General features: G+C 49.1%; 1 protein-coding gene across 1 annotated transcript in view; it reads left to right on the forward strand.

Moving 5' to 3' along the window:
- The window catches only part of LOC122558638 (engulfment and cell motility protein 3-like), a 106,228-nt gene that overhangs the window by 12,869 nt on the left and 77,139 nt on the right, over positions 1 to 16,220 (forward strand). The window contains exons 5-8 of the mRNA XM_043707436.1: positions 209 to 287; positions 1,112 to 1,162; positions 2,005 to 2,127; positions 10,980 to 11,111. Coding sequence (XP_043563371.1) covers positions 209 to 287; positions 1,112 to 1,162; positions 2,005 to 2,127; positions 10,980 to 11,111 — 385 coding nt within the window. The remainder of the gene's footprint in view (positions 1 to 208; positions 288 to 1,111; positions 1,163 to 2,004; positions 2,128 to 10,979; positions 11,112 to 16,220) is intronic.

Consider the following 16,220-nt stretch of genomic DNA (forward strand, 5'->3'; position numbering starts at 1 on the left):
TGTAGGAGGGGGCTGGTGTGGTACCTGCCCTGTAGGAGGGGGCTGGTGGTGTATCTGCCCTGTAGGAGGGGGCTGGTGGTGTATCTGCCCTGTAGGAGGGGGCTGGTGGTGTATCTGCCCTGTAGGAGGGGGCTGGTGGTGTATCTGCCCTGTAGGAGGGGGCTGGTGGTGTATCTGATCTTTCCGTGATCTCTCTCTTCCTCTGCAGGACAAACCAGATGATCCAAACGAAAGCGATGGCTCTGATCATCGCCCTGCTGCTGAGTTCAAAGGATGACGAGAGGAAGGTGAGACTTCACTCGCCTCGGCACGGTCGCTCGCTGTCTCTCTATCTGGGCATCATTTGTCACCAGTACAAAGGCAGAATACTGCTCACACTTCAGTGGAGACGAGATTGGCATGGAGCCCACGTGGGCAGCTGGCGTTGGCTGTCACTGCTAGGGGCCTGGGGTGAAAGCACGTCGACCGGGAGCAGGGAGACCTTTACTCTGGAACTCTGATTCAATCTGTGAAAGATTGTCAGAATCAGTGTGCGTTCGGTACTAACACAGCCGAGTAGGTACAACACTTCCTCAGCACTGATCCATCTCTGCGCAGCAATTAATCCTTTAACTACTCAGTATCAACTGTATCTCCAATCCTCGCTGTCCTATCATGCAGCATTGGACAGTCCTGCCAGACACGGGAGGGGCCCATTGGCCTCTTGATCCTGATATGCCTTTCAATACAACAGGACTGATCCTTGACTCCATCACCACATTCCTGCCCATTCTCCATATCCTGACAGCGAGCAGAATTACTCTGACTGTGATGCCCCACATGGTCAGATAGCCTGCCAGTTCATACCAAGATAGTGGCCCCTGAGAGTTATCAGTGTCTGTGGATCTGTATCGCAGAGGGACAGAGAAATGTCCTGGAAGAGGAGGCTTTGGAACAGTTGAGCAGTATTAACTTGGGTATTTATAAATTATCCTTCCCACGTGTACTATAATTCTGTCAAACCACTCCTGTTCAGTCCCTGAAGCTGCCCAGGTATTGTCAAGTTGGAATGAAGGATCTGTTTCCAGCGCAATGACTCTGACCCACAGTGTTCTTTCTCTCCCTCAATTAGGAAATGATGGACTTCCTCAACAAGAGAAACCTCAGGCAGAACATTCAGAGGGTAAAGGAGACTTTCTTTCAGTATTCAAACCAGGGTGGGGAACTGGTCAGTCCCGTCCGAGAGTGGATGTGACTCAGTCAGTGCTGTCCGAGGGGGAGAGAGGGACCCATCAGCGCTGTCTGAGGGGGAGGGAGGGACCGGTCAGCGCTGTCCGAGGGTGTTTGTGACTCAGTCAGTCCTGTCCGAGGGGGAGGGAGGGACTGGTCAGTCCTGTCCGAGGGGGAGGGAGGGACCGGTCAGTGCTGTCCGAGGGTGTATGTGACTCAGTCAGTCCTGTCCGAGGGGGAGGGAGGGACCGGTCAGTCCTGTCCGAGGGGGAGGGGGGAGGGACCGGTCAGTCCTGTCCGAGGGGGAGGGAGGGACCGGTCAGCACCATCCGAGGGGGAGAGAGGGACCGGTCAGCGCTGTCCGAGGGTGTATGTGACTCAGTCAGTGCTGTCCGAGGGGGAGGGAGGGACCGCTCAGCGCCGTCCGAGGTTGTATGTGACTCAGTCAGTGCTGTCCGAGGGGGAGGGAGGGACCGGTCAGCGCCGTCCGAGGGGGGAGGGAGAGAGAGGGCACCTGGTTTAAAGAAACATTAATACCACTGGGTTTCTTGGCAGTAGAAGCTGTCAGTATTGCTGTAGCGGATGGAGGGAACACTCCACATTCTTTCAGCAGCTTTCTCCAGGCTGTCTTTCTGCCACTGGGAAGATCCCCATGTCTGGCGGGGGGGGGGGGGGGTAACTGTGAACCTCAAACCCCATCGATCACGCTGTGACGGCAGTCATGCCTGTGATGTTCTGATCATACGGTTTTACTAACGCTCTGATTTACTGTGTCGTGTTTATATTTCCTTGTAGAACATTATTCTGAGCTCTTCAGCAGTGAGGGACGAGATGGCTCACTACTTGTATGTTCTACAGTCCATTTCCCTTAACCTCCTCGAGCCCAGGACAAAGATTCCAATGGACCCTTATAACCAGGTACGTCTGGGGTTTCCAGGGACCGGCCAAGAGGAGTCTGAGCTGGACACCTCATGGTACGGGCAACCTACAAGGGGCAGGCCTGGTAATCACAGCCGTTCAGCCCATCAGATTGGTGGTGTTTGTAGTCCAGGTGAGGACCCTCTTCATTTAACCTGAAAGACATTTTGATGAAGTTGGTGGTCAGAGTTGGTCTTTTTAATTATGGCTTGGGCCTACTCAGAAGCAGCAACATCTTCTCCATGCCCTCTCCGTCAAGTGCCTGTATTATTTTCAATGTGCTTTAGAGCAGTACCTCATTTCGGGAGAGTATGATGACATACCTTGTGTCCTTGAGATGAGCTGCCGCCTTGAACTGCTACACTCCTTGCAGAATCCCCATATTACCTTCAGGAAGGGATCTTTGATGGAGGCTGAGGTGGATCATCCACTCAGCACTTACAGTCATAGAGATGTTCAGCACAGAAACAGACCCTTCGGCCTAACTCGTCCATGCCAACCAAATATCCTAAACTGACCAATTCCCATTTGCCAGCACTTGGCCCAAATCCCTGGCTGAAGGTTGCTGCAAAGGCTTCATCCTTATCCTTTGCACTGGTGTTTCTGAACTCTTCCGTCACTGAGGATGGGGATATTTGTGGAGCCACCTCCTCCAGTGAGTTGTTTAACTATCCACCACCATTCACAGCTGGACATGGCAGGAGTGCAGAGCTTAGATCTGATCCGTTGGTTGTGGGATCCATTAGCTCTGTCTGTGACTTGTTGCTTATGCTGTTTGGGATACAGGTGGTCATGTTTGGTAGCTTCACCAGGTTGACCCCTCATACCTGGTCCTGCTCCTGGCATGCCCTCCTGCACTCTCCATTGAACCAGGGTTGATCCCCTGGCTGGATGGTAATGGTTGAGTTGGGGACACACTGGGCCATGAGGTTACAGATTGTGCTGGAGTTCAACTCTGCTGCTGTTGGTGGCCCATAACGATGGAAGGCCAGTCTTGAGTTGGTAGGTCTGTTTGAAGTCTATCCCATATAGCACGGGTGAAAGTGCCACACAACACAATGTGAAGGCGGGATTTTATCTCCACAAGGACTGTGCGGTGTTCGCTCTGACCGTTACTGTCATGGACAGATACATCTGCAGCCGACAGGTTGGTAAGGTGAGGTCGAGGATGTTTTTCCCTCTTGTTGGTTCCTTCACCAGCTGCCGCAGACCCAGTCTAACAGCAATGTCCTTTAGGACCAGACCAGCTCGGTCAGTAATGCTGCTGCCGAGCCACACTTGTTGGTGGACATTGAAATCCCCCACCCAGGGTACGTTCAGCTCCCTTACCACCCTCTGTGCTTCCTCTAAGTGTTGTTCAACATGGAGGAGCACTGATTCCTCAGCCAAGGGAGGACGGTACATGGTAGTCAGCAGGAGGGTTCCTGGCCAATGTTTAACCTGAAGCCATGAGACTGCATGGGGTCCGGAGTCAATGTTGAGGACCCTCAGGGCAACTCCCTCCCACTGTGCTGTCACTCTCAGTGGCACAGAACATATCCAGGGATGGTGATGGTGGTGACTTGGGCGTTGGCTGTAAGATGTGATTCCGTGGCTGTGACCACATCAGTATATGAGTGGGCTTGGGCATAGTCTACTACAGGGTACAGGCATAATGAGGAGAAAGTGAGGTCTGCAGACGCTGGAGATCAAAGTTGAAACTTTATTGCTGGAACAGCACAGCAGGTCAGGCATGTGACCACATCAGTATATGAGTGGGCTTGGGCATAGTCTACTACAGGGCACAGGCATAATGAATCTTGCCAAGACTTGATCAAGCAGTGCACTACACATCATCCCGACTTGCTGCATTAAAACAAAACTAATTCTCCCTCAGGTTTCTTTTGCTGATGATCTGAAGTCTGTGTCCTCTGGTTACTGACTCTCCGACTTTAGAGCTTTCTGAAATAGCTTCTCCTCAACGAAACAAAAGCCCTTCATTTTAAAAACCACTCTTGGAACTTCCCTCAGCGTTGCCTGCTAAGGAGAATCGTTCTCTTTCCTCTGATTTCTCTCCGTGAAACTGAAATACCTCTTTGTTGATAATGTTTGAATGTTATCTCCTCTGCGCTTTCTCCAAGGCACTGACGACAGAGTTTTTAAAACCTCTGCCCCCCCAGACTACTGATCTTTTCTCTCCAGGACCCCTCATCGTTTTGTACATTTTGCTGCAACCTCCCCTCAGCCTCCTCTGTTCTGAAGAGGGCGACCGGGCCCTATCCAATCTTCTCTTAACATAGAACTGTTCCCTATGGCCCACGATCTTTTATCGAACATGATGTCAAATTAAACTAATGCCTTCTACCTGCCCTTGGTCCGTGTCCCTCCATTCCTTGCACATTCACTTGCTTATCTAAAAGGCCCTTAAACACCCCCACTCCCGGCAGCATGTTGCAGACTCCGACCACGGTCTGTGCAAAAAAACTTGCCCCTGACATTTCCATTGACGCCCCAACCCCCCCCCCACACACAAGATATTCCTTCTTGCTAAACCTCTCCAGTCCACATCGCCACCTTATAGCCCTCCTCTCAAAAGTGTCCGTTGTGACTGAGGTTAAGAATTGAAATGTAGCAAGTGAAGGTGTAATGTTGTTGTTGTGGTTCTGTTCGCCGAGCTGGGAATTTGTGTTGCAGACGTTTCGTCCCCTGTCTAGGTGACATCCTCAGTGCTTGGGAGCCTCCTGTGAAGCGCTTCTGTGATCTTTCCGCCAGCATTTATAAACCACTACAAATGCCGGAGGAAACATCACAGAAGCGCTTCACAGGAGGCTCCCAAGCACTGAGGATGTCACCTAGACAGGGGACGAAACGTCTGCAACACAAATTCCCAGCTCGGCGAACAGAACCACAACAACGAGCACCCGAGCTACAAATCTTCTCCCAAACTTTGAAGGTGTAATGTACCTTCAGCCTACCTTAATACATAACGGGAGAGCTGATATCTGGGCGGTGGTTTATAAAGGCTGAACATAGCTTGTTCCCTTTTCCGTTCTGTTCTGAAGGCCAAGGATCCAGCATGTTACCTCGCCTGACCAGCCAGCCTTGGTGATGTATGTACATGCATCTCCCCGCTCCTGCAGCCCCTTTAATAGTGAGTTATATATCTGTTTCTCTTCATCCATCCAGCAACACTGTGCCAGCTCACACAAATTACATGAAATGTACATTCACCTGAAGTCTATTAGAATTCATTTCACTCCATGTCAAAAGGTGAAATGATGCCACTCAAATCCATTCAGAGCGAACCGATCCTAATGTTGATTCCTGGAAATGTTCCTATCCTCTAAATCTCTGTATTCTGAAAGACAACTGTTCACCACTCCTCTACCTCGCAGCCAATCTCAACTCCACTCTGCCACTGTCCCTTTAATCCCATGAGCTCTAGTGGCCTCTCATGTTTCTGAGCCCACAGTCCTTCCGGTTGCTGTGCTCGGCCGGGCATTACCACTTGCTGGCTTCAAGGGGACGTGTCAATTCAACAGATTGATCCCAACACAATTCGCACCCAGACAATGGAAGTCTCACTCGCAAGTGACTGGGGGCCCTGAGTGATCTGCCTTTGCAAAGCCTCATTGCAGATGGGGAATGCAGGAATACCTTTGGACCCAGTCACAGTGTGAGAGAGTGGAAGCTATCGTGAAAACGTTGGCAATTTTTAAGATTCTCTCGTGGGATGTTGGGAGGTGTCTCTGGCTTGGTCAGAATTTATTGCCGGTCCCTATTTACCCTGGAGAAGGTGGGGGTGAGCTGCCTTTTTGAACCGCTGCAGTCCACCTGCTGTGGGTTGACCCACATGCCCTGAGGGAGGGAACTCCAGGATTTTGACCCAGCAACACTGAAGGAACGGCGATATATTTCCAAGTCAAGATGGTGTGTGGCTTGGAGGGGAACTTGAAGGTGGTGGTGTTCCCATGTATCTTGTGGGGTTGGAAGGTGCTGTCTAAGGACCTTTGGTGAATTTCTGCAGTGCATCTTGTAGATGGTACACACTGCTGCTACTGAGCATCGGAGGTGGAGGGAGTGGATGCTTGTGGATGTGGTATCAAACTCTTTGAAGTTTACATCACATATAGACGGGGTGGTGAAGAAGGCTTTAGCCCACTTGCCTTCATTGCTCAGTTCTTTGAGTATTGGAGTTGGGAAGTCATGAGACCATCCATGGGAGAAAGCAAGCTAATGTTTCGAGTCAGCTGTGATGAAGAGTCATCTGGACTTGAACCGTTAGCTTGCTCTCGCTCTCCTTTGATGACCCACTGTGATGTCCAGCAGTTTTCATTTTCAGATCCCAGCATCTGCAGTACTTGGGCTCCTACGTTGGCTAGTCATGTTGCGGTTGTACAGGACATTGGTGAGGCCCCTTCTGGACTACTGGGTCTCCATGCTATGGAAAGGATATTATTAAGCTGGAGAGGGTTCAGAAGAGATTTCCCAGGACATTGCTGGGAGGGTAGGGAATGAGTCATCAGGAGAGGCTGGGTAGGCTGGGACCTGGAGGGTAGGAGGTTGGAAGGTGACCTTATAAGAGATTTATAAATTCATGAGGGGTGTAAATAGGGTTAATGACAGTTGTTTTTTCCCTAGTACGGGGCACTTCAAGACTAATGGGTATATTTTTTACGGTGAGAGGAGAGAGATTAAATTAATAGACATGAGGGGCAAATGTTTTACACAGAGTGGTTCGTGTATGGTGGGACTAGTTTCATTTGGGATTATGTTTGGCATGGGCTGATTGGACCGAAGGGTCTGTTTCCGTGCCGTATGACCCAATGACTATGACCGTAACTGGTGCTCTGTAGATGCCAGATAGCCAATGTCTCAGAGGTGCTCAGAGTGACTTATTCAGCTCCGACCTGGAAGCTCGAGTGTTGGCCTGTGGTTCAGGGCTCTGCTGATGAAAAGTTAGGCCTGCACAGCCCACTATACCACCAGATCTAACTCTGGAGGAGTGTCTGGACAAGGGACAGTTGCATTTCGAGTTGTAGAGATGTGCAGCACCGAAACAGACTCTTCGGTCCAACTCGTCCATGCCGACCAGCTATCCCAACCTAATCTAGTCCCATTTGCCAGCACTTGGCCCATATCCCTCTATACTCTTCCCATTCACATGCCCACCCAGATGCCTTTTAATTGCTGTAATTGTATCAGCCTCCATCACTTCCTCTGGCAGCTCATTCCATACACGCACCACTCTTTCACACGGACAAGTGTGAAGTGATTGATTCGGTTGGGGGATAGCGAGTGGTACAACTCTAAAGGTGAATGCAGAGCCTAGGCACCTGCTCGAGGAATGGATGAGAGGGCACGGATTGTAACCTGATAGGCAAAAGAAGCAAGGGTGATGTGAGACAAACGCTTTTTCACTCGGTGAGTAGTTAAGAAAGGTGCTGTTTGGAAATATGATAGAGGCAGGTTCAGTTAAGGCACTCAAGATGCAGTTGGATAGAACTAATGATATGGAAAGAAAGCAGGAGATTGGCACTGGGGGGTGAAACCCATTTGAAGAGCCAGTACAGACACAGTGGACCGAATGGCCTCTTTCTGTGCTGTCTCAATTCTGTGATTCTCTACATAAATCATTGAAGGTGAGAGGGCAGGTTTTTGCTATAATGAAGCAGATAACATTCTGAACATTACCACCAACGCTCAGTAGCAGCAGTGTGTGCTATCTACAAGAGGCACTGCAGCAATTCACCAAAGATCCTCAGACAGCACCTTCCAAACCCACAACCACTTCCATCTAGAAGGACAAGGGCAGCAGATACATGGGAACACCCCGACCTGCAAGATCTCCCCCCCCCACCCACCCCCAAGCCACTCACCACCCTGATTTGGAAATATACCACCGTTCCTTCACAGAATCCTGGAATTCCCTCCCTAATGGCATTGTGGGTCAACCCACAGCAGCGATTCGAGAAGGCAGCTCACCCCCACCTTCTCAGGGGCAAATAGGGACGGGCTATCAGTGCTGGTCCAGCCAGCGACACCCAAGTCCCACAAGTGAATAAAAGCAAAAACGTGGGTCACAGACTATAACAGTGATGAACCTATTAATATGGAAAACTGGTTTGGCCTCAACTGGGCAGGGTTGAGTCCAGTTCCGGGCAATAAAATCTGGGAAGGATGTTGAAGGCATCAGAGAGGGCGAGGCCAGAAATGAGGAACTTCAGCTCTGTTGATGGATTGGTCAAGTTGGGACTGATCTTCTTGGAAGAGAGAAGGTTCAGGTCTTCATGAAGCGTCCAACTAGAATCGACAAAGAGAAACTGTTTCCATTGATCGGGAATGAGAGGATTCCGGTTTCAGGGAAGTGACAAACAAGCAATGGTGGCCTGAGGGAAAAACTTCTCTCAAGCCAAGTTTTTAGGATCTGGGATACAGAGCATCAGTGTGCGTTAGAGCCAGGGTATATGGAGAGGAATTGGATCGCAACCTCGAAGAGTGAACGTTTTCAGGGCAATGGGGGAAGAGCAGGTGAGTGGCACCAGCCAACACAGTACCTAACATGATGGGCCGAATGGTGTCCTTTTGCGCTGTACCTGTTTTGTGATTCGAGCCTTGCACTGAGTCAGCACACCGTCACCTCAGGGACGATTAGATTAGATTACTTACAGTATGGAAACAGGTCCTTCGGCCCAACAAGTCCACACCGACCCGCCGAAGTGCAACCCACCCAGACCCATTCCCCTACATATAACCCTTCACTTAACACTACGGGCAATTTAGCATGGCCAATTCACCTAACCTGCACATCTTTGGACTGTGGGAGGAAACCGGAGCACCCGGAGGAAACCCACGCAGACACGGGGAGAATGTGCAAACTCCATATAGTCAGTCGCCTGAGGAGGGAATTGAACCCGGGTCTCTGGCGCTGTGAGGCAGCAGTGCTAACCACAGTGCCACCCACAAATATATTTAATTTTGTCGTAGCCCGCACTCTGTCTCGGAATCAGGATTCTGTGTGTTACTGAGGAGGGACTGTGGCAGAATTATTTCTCATTGTTCGCTTGAACACAGACAATCCAATTAACAGAGGAGCAGGGACAATTTCCTTGTGACCCCCTCCCCCCAACACTTAAAGCAGGTAGTTTGTCTCTGTTACTGTTTCCTTGGGTTTTGCTCTGCACAGTTACCCATTACCTTCCCAATGAGTGTATTTCTAATGTAATAGGCCTGAGGGCGGGGAACGTTGCTGTAGAAATGCAAGTTCTTTCTTTGGATTTGGCCCAAGCGCTTTGTGGGGTGGGTGAAGAGAATAATTATTTCTGCAATCCAGCGCTGCCCCCTTCTGTGTGAGGTGAGGACGCAGGTGGACTCACTGTAATTCCCCGCCCTTGGCTTACAATAAGCAGCCAGTGTTCCTTGTCCAAGGCAGACAGGCAGGAGGCTGGAAGAACACAGCAAGCCAGGCAGCAACAGGAGGGGGAGAAGTCAACGTTTCAGGTGGAACCCTTCTTCAGGACTTTGCTGGGGCATTTGTATCCTCGCAAGACCCGGTCCATTCGGCAGGGGGATGTGATAAGGCCAGGGATAAGAGGGATACAGTTTGCCAAGAGTGGGACAAAACCTTGAATGTCTAAATCACATCCTGTCCAGCCGAATGCAGTCCTCACACCAACTCGCACTCCCACAATTTGCCTCTCCAAATAAATCCGAGACTTGTGCCAGTCTGTGAAGTAATTGGGCTCAGGCTGTCAACTCCTGTTGCTGTGTCCTTTCAACTCTCTGAGGAGATTCCTTGACACTACCCAATTCAGACAGCTCACCCTGGATCTGATCCCAAATCCCATTCAAACAGTTTATTCTTACAATTATTGCAATTCATTCTAAACTACTTACTTTGAAAATGACATCCTGATTTAACTCTCCGTGAATCCTTTGAAGGATTAATAACCCTGAGCACTTTCCTCAGCAATATTCAATGTCTTTACTGCCAGTAGTGGGTCAGGTAGCTCATCTGGCTGGTTTGTAATACAGGACGATGCCAAAAGTGAGTTCAATTCCTGTACAGGCTGAGGTTACTGTGAAGAACGCTCCTTCTCCATCACCACCAATATGGCGACTTTACTGCCAATGACAGTTCATTAATAGTTGGCTCTTGATTCTGCACGAATGGATTCCTCTACCAATGGTCATTATGCTAACCACTAAAACCTAATCCCTCACCTGTGATGGTGTTCGCCTTTCGATTCTCAGTACGAGCATTTTTCACACAGACACTAAAAGACCATAAGGCATGGGAGCAGGCGTAGGCCATTCAGCCCTTCCGCCATTTAGTGAGATCATGGCTGCTCTGCTTCTCGACTCCCCTGCCTTTTGCCTTGTTTCCCTGACTGATTTAAAAATACGTATACCTCAACCTCCGATATACCGAGTAACCCAGCCTTGCCCTCTGCAGTCAGATATTCCATGGTTCCGCCACTCTCTGAGAGAGGTCATTCCTTCTCATCTTTATCTTCAATGTGTGGCCCCTTATTCTGAGATGGTCCTAAGCTCTCCCACAACGGGGGAAACAACCTCTCCACAACTACCCAGTCAAGTTCCCTAAGAATAGGCACAACCTATTTGGCCTCTCCTCTTAAGTCAGTCCTTCCGTAACCAGTATCGGCCTACTGGACTGGCTCCGATGCCAGTGAAAAACCAAGGTGAAAGCCATGTTTTCCACCCCCAAGACCAGCCCACAGTGAACATGGTCACCATGATATCCAGTCTCTCACCCACTGGTGCTAACGTTACTAACCAACCAAATTCTTTATGGAGCCATGCTTCACCTCCATTTGCTTCCTCGTTTGACTCTTTATTTTTTCCCCTTTCAGGAGCAGAGGGATATGATCCACCGGCTACGTCAAGCAGCCTTTGAGTCTGATGCTGATGCCTCTGCTGGCAACTTTAACACAGACCGGCGAAAATCTTTGTGCGCCAGGGAATTCAAGAAGCTTGGTTTCTCCGTGAGTCAGAGCATCCCTTTTCTGTTTTGAGGGGAGACATGTTGTGAGCAGTGTATCAAAGCAGCTGCATATGCACATATCCGCAAGGCTTAGAGGGAACATGGCCCTCAAACATAGGGTGATGTGGTATATGGGGTTGATACCACAGCTAGTGTAGTAAGATCTGAGTGCTACATGTTAGCCCCTTGTACACATAGCACAAAGGTCAGGTTTTCATTGAGCCAGATATCTAGAAGTTTATCAGCCACACTAACTACTTATACAGCTATTATATCACAGACTTGCTTATCTTCTGGGTTCTCTGCTCACTGATGGTACTAAATATTACATACATGTAACTGACGGCTGATTACACGTCCGTGACTGTTGCAGGGGTGACACAATGGCTCAGTGGTTAGCACTGCTGCCTCACAACACCAGGGACCCAGGTTCAATTCCAGCCTCGGGAGACTGTCTGTCTGTGTGGAGTTTGCACATTCTACTGGTTTGGTCTTCTGTACGAGGGTCTATATAGCCACCTTGATGTAACATTGACCAAGCTCTCTGAAGCTTGTACAGGTTACGCAGCCTTGTGCGATTTACTGTGTTTGAGTTTCAAAGTTTCCCACTAAAATTTTCGAGACCACCGTAGGGTCCTTGGCAAGACACCAAGCCCCCCTGTTTAATGACATCCTCAGCTATGGTGTTCTCCGTATTGTTCAATTTCTCATGACTGACGCTAGTTGGAATGTGTTACTTTTTAAAAAATGATTCCCTTTCATCAGTTTTGTCATCCGTACCTTTTCATGCTCCTGGAGATGTACAGCACGGAAACAGACCCTTCGGTCCAACCTGTCCATGCCGACCAGATATCCCAACCCAATCTAGTCCCAACTGCCAGCACCCGGCCCATATCCCATATCCCTCCAAACCCTTCTTATTCATATGCCCATCCAGATGCCTTTTAAATGTTGCAATTGTACCAGCCTCCACCACATCCTCTGGCAGCTCATTCCATTCATATACCACCCTCTGCGTGAAAAATTTGCCCCTTAGGTCCCTTTTAAATCTTTCCCCTCTCACCCTAAACCTATGCCCTCTAGTTCTGGCTCCCTCACCCCAGAGAAAAGACTTTGTCTATTTACCCTATCCATGCCCCTCCTGATTTTATAAACTTCTATAAGGTCCCCCCCCCACCTCAGCCTCCGACGCTCCAGGGAAAACAGCCCCAGCCCGTTCAGTCTCTCCCTATAGCTCAGATCCTCCAACTCTGGTAACATTCTTGTGAATCTTTTCTGAATCCTTTCAAGTTTCACAACATCCTTCCAATAGAAGCCATTCCAATGGCCGCGCTCTCTCCCATTGAGTGTGCTCAGGCAAGCCCATTCTCAACCTCTCCAGGATATTAGGTAGGATGAATACTCAATCAGTCAACTCAACATTATGGAAGGCGGGTGGTTTGATGAGTCAGAATGGCCTGTCTCAATCCATCTTGGATCCTAAGAATGGCTGTATTGCCCCATTTGGCATCTCTCCATGGACTATATCCACTTAACCCACTGTTCGAGATTGAGGCCATATTTAAAGTTTTCGACCCATAGTATACCCTTCCTCATTATTTCTTGCTTTTACTCATTCTTTGTAAATGGCAATAGATGCCAACTCTGGGTGGACTGGCATCTATTGCCCATCCCTGGTTTAGATACACTTGAGTGGCTTCTATCCCATTGGTATGGGACTGGCCAGTTTCCCCTAAGAGGCATTAGGAACCCCTTGAGAAACGATGACTTTTCTCCTGCTCCCGGTTTTTACTCCAACACAATTCAGCTTCCCAGCCTGACAGAGCAGGGGCTGAGTTTGAGTTCATCTGGGGCTAGTCCTCATCCAATGACATAACCCGTGACACTTATTGATCCAGAAGTTGCAATGTTATAGATTTCCCCCTCCAGCCACAATCACTCATCCCAGCTTGGCCAGAGTTGGCTGATTAAAGGTCAGTTACAGAGTCCATACAGCACGTAAACAGACCCTTCGGTCCAACCAGTCCATGCTGACCATAATCCCAAACTAAACTATTCATGTACTTATCCAAATGTTGTTTTCTAAACCCCTTCCTCTGGAAGTTCATACTGCTCTGTGTTTTAAAAAAAAAGAAATTGTCCCTCACGTCCTCTTTAAATCTTTCTCCGCTCACCTTAACCCTATGACCCCGGTTGTGAAATCTCCCACTCTAGAGAAAAAACACCCGCCATTCACATTATCCATGCCCCTCGTTGGTTTGTAAACCTCTACAAGGTCACTCCTATGTTCCAGTTAAAGAAGTCCCAGCCTATCCTTACAACTCAAGCCCTCCATTCCTGCCAACGTCCGGGTAAATCTCTGATGAATCCCCTCCAGCTTAATAATATCCCTCCTGTAACAGGGCGACCGGAACTGGACACAGTGCTCCAGAAGGGACCACACCAATGTCCAGTTCATCTCATCCTTTCTGAAAAAGGAGTCTATTTTAAGATGTCACGTTATTGTTTGTTTTAAACTTGTTACGGGATTGTGGTTGTCTCCTGTAAGGCCACTGTTTATTTTCCGAACGTCAGGCATCCTTGAGTGGTTGTCAGTGATCCAGTCTGTGACACTGCTACAGCCTGGATGGTGAATGTAGACCGACCATGCTGATGGGTAGCTCATTCAGTGAGGAAGGGACAGCAATGTCGTCCCAGGTCAGGACGCTGATCACTTGCATATGCTGCCCTTGTCCTTCTCGGCTGGTTCAGTTAATGATTAACCCCAGGGGCACCAGTGGTGGGAGATTGATGTTGGTACCACCACTGAGTGTCAGAGAGTTGGTTAAACTCTGTACTGTTTAAGTATTTTGCGTTTGTATGCCAGAAATATTAGCTAAGCCTGGATATTGTCCAGGTTTTACTGAATATGGGTGTGGCTGCTTCAGTATCTGAGGAGTCACAAATGGTGCTCAACACTGTGCAATCATCAGCGAGCATCCCCACTTCTGACCTAATGATGGAGGGAAGGTCATTGATGAAGCAGCTGAAGATGGTTGGGCCTGAGGAGTTCCTGCAGAGATGTCCTGTGACTGAGATGACTGACCTCCAATAATGGCAAGAAAGACCCCCTCCATGAAGGGCTTTTGCCCGAAACGTCGATTTTCCTGCCCCTCGGATGCTGCCTGACCTGCTGTGCTTTTCCAGCACCACTCTAATCTTGACTCTAGTCTCCAGCATCTGCAGTCCTCACTTCCTCCCTCCAATAATGGCAGCCATCTTCCTGTGTGCTGGTATGACTCCAACCAGTGGAGAGTTTGCCCCCCGATACCCACTGATTCCAGTTTTGCCAGGGCACCTTGATGCCACACTCGGTCGAATGCAGCCTTGATGTCCCTCTCCCCTCCCCTCTGGGATTCAGCTCTTCTGTCCATGTTTGAACCCAAGGCTGTAATGAGGTTAGAAGCTGAGTGGTCCTGGGGGAACCCAAACTGGGCGTCACTGAGCAGGTTAACGCTGAGCGGGTGCTGCTTGATAGCCCTGTTGGTGACCCCTTCCATCCCTTTACTGATCATCGAGAGGAGGTGAAAAACAAGGACTGCAGATGCTGGAAACCAGAGTCTGATTAGAGTCTGATCATCGAGAGTAGACGGATGGGGCAGCAATTAACCAGATTAAATTTTCCCAGGTTTTGTGGGTAGGACAACCTTTGACATTGTTGAGAAGGTGCCAGTGTTGTTGAAACATGTGGACAGGATAAGTAGGAGTTGCAGCAGCCCATGAGACCCATCAAGCCTGCTCCTTCATTCAATACAATTGCGGCTGATCTTCGGTTCCAACTCCACTTCCACAACTATTGCCCTTATCCCGTGACTCAACTAACATCCAAAATACCTGCTCACCTGAATTTTGAATGTATGTAACAGTGGAGGTGCTCTGAGTGGAGAATTCAAAGGAGTGAAAACCCTTTCCTCGTCTCTGTGCTAAATGACTGGTCCTTTATTTTGAAACTCTGGCCACATGTTCTCATCAGGGCAACAATGTTTTGATTTACCACGTTAGCATCCTCAGAGCTTTAGTGAGATCTAATGCTTCTGAACGCCAGTGAATTTACTCCGCGTGGGAACATCCCTGGGACCATTTCAATAAACCATACCACATCCAATACAGGCATACTCTTTATTAAATATAAGACTAAAACTGGAGAAAGATACAAGTTTGTGTCAAGTGCATTGGACAGGGGACATGGGTAACTTCAGAGGACCTTTAACCCGGTGCATCACTGGAAGGATGGAAAATCACAAAGGACATTATTAATAGTTCACTTCCTCCTCTCTTTCAAATCTGCCATCATTGCCCCTCTCCTCTATAAAGCAATGCTTTGACCCCCCTCTGTCTTTGCAAACTTGTGCTCCAGCACCAGGCTCCCTTCAGAACATTGAACAGCACAGTCCAGGAACAGGCCCTTCAGCCCACCATGTTGTGCCGAACATGATGCCAAATTAAACTAATCCCTTCTGCCTGCCCTTGGTCTATATCTCTCCATTCCTTGAATAGTCAAGTGCTTATCTAAAAGTCCCTTTTGCGCCCCTATCATATCTGCCTCCTCCCCCACCCCTGGCAGTGCATTCCAGACTCCTCCCACTCTCTGTGTAACAGAAACCTCCTCCTCATATCTTCTTTGAACTTCCCCCTCTCACCCTATCATTTTATAGACGTCTATCAAGTCTTCTCTCAGCCTCTGCTGCTCCAGAGAAAACAACCCGAGTTTTTCCAGCCTCTCCTTGTAGCTCATACCCTCTAATCCAGGCAGCATCCTGATAAATCTCTTCTGCGCCCTCTCCAAAGCCTCCACATCCTTCCTGTAATGTGGTGACCAGAATTGATCACAGTTCTTTAAGGGGGGGGGGGCCTAACCCAAGTCCTAGAAAGCTGCAACATGTCATCCTGACTCTAATACTTGGTTCCCCAACCAGTAAAGCAGTGCCATATGCCGCCTTTACCACCCTATCTATTTGTGTGACCACACCATCCTCCTCAACATCTCCCCAGTGTTGACTCACTTGTTCCGCTCCCAGCCAATGGCTCCTATTCCTGTTCCCACACTCTTACCTCTGCATTTACCTACTTG

The sequence above is a fragment of the Chiloscyllium plagiosum genome, chromosome 17 (genome assembly GCF_004010195.1).
Source record: "Chiloscyllium plagiosum isolate BGI_BamShark_2017 chromosome 17, ASM401019v2, whole genome shotgun sequence".
Classification (NCBI taxonomy): Eukaryota; Metazoa; Chordata; class Chondrichthyes; order Orectolobiformes; family Hemiscylliidae; genus Chiloscyllium; species Chiloscyllium plagiosum.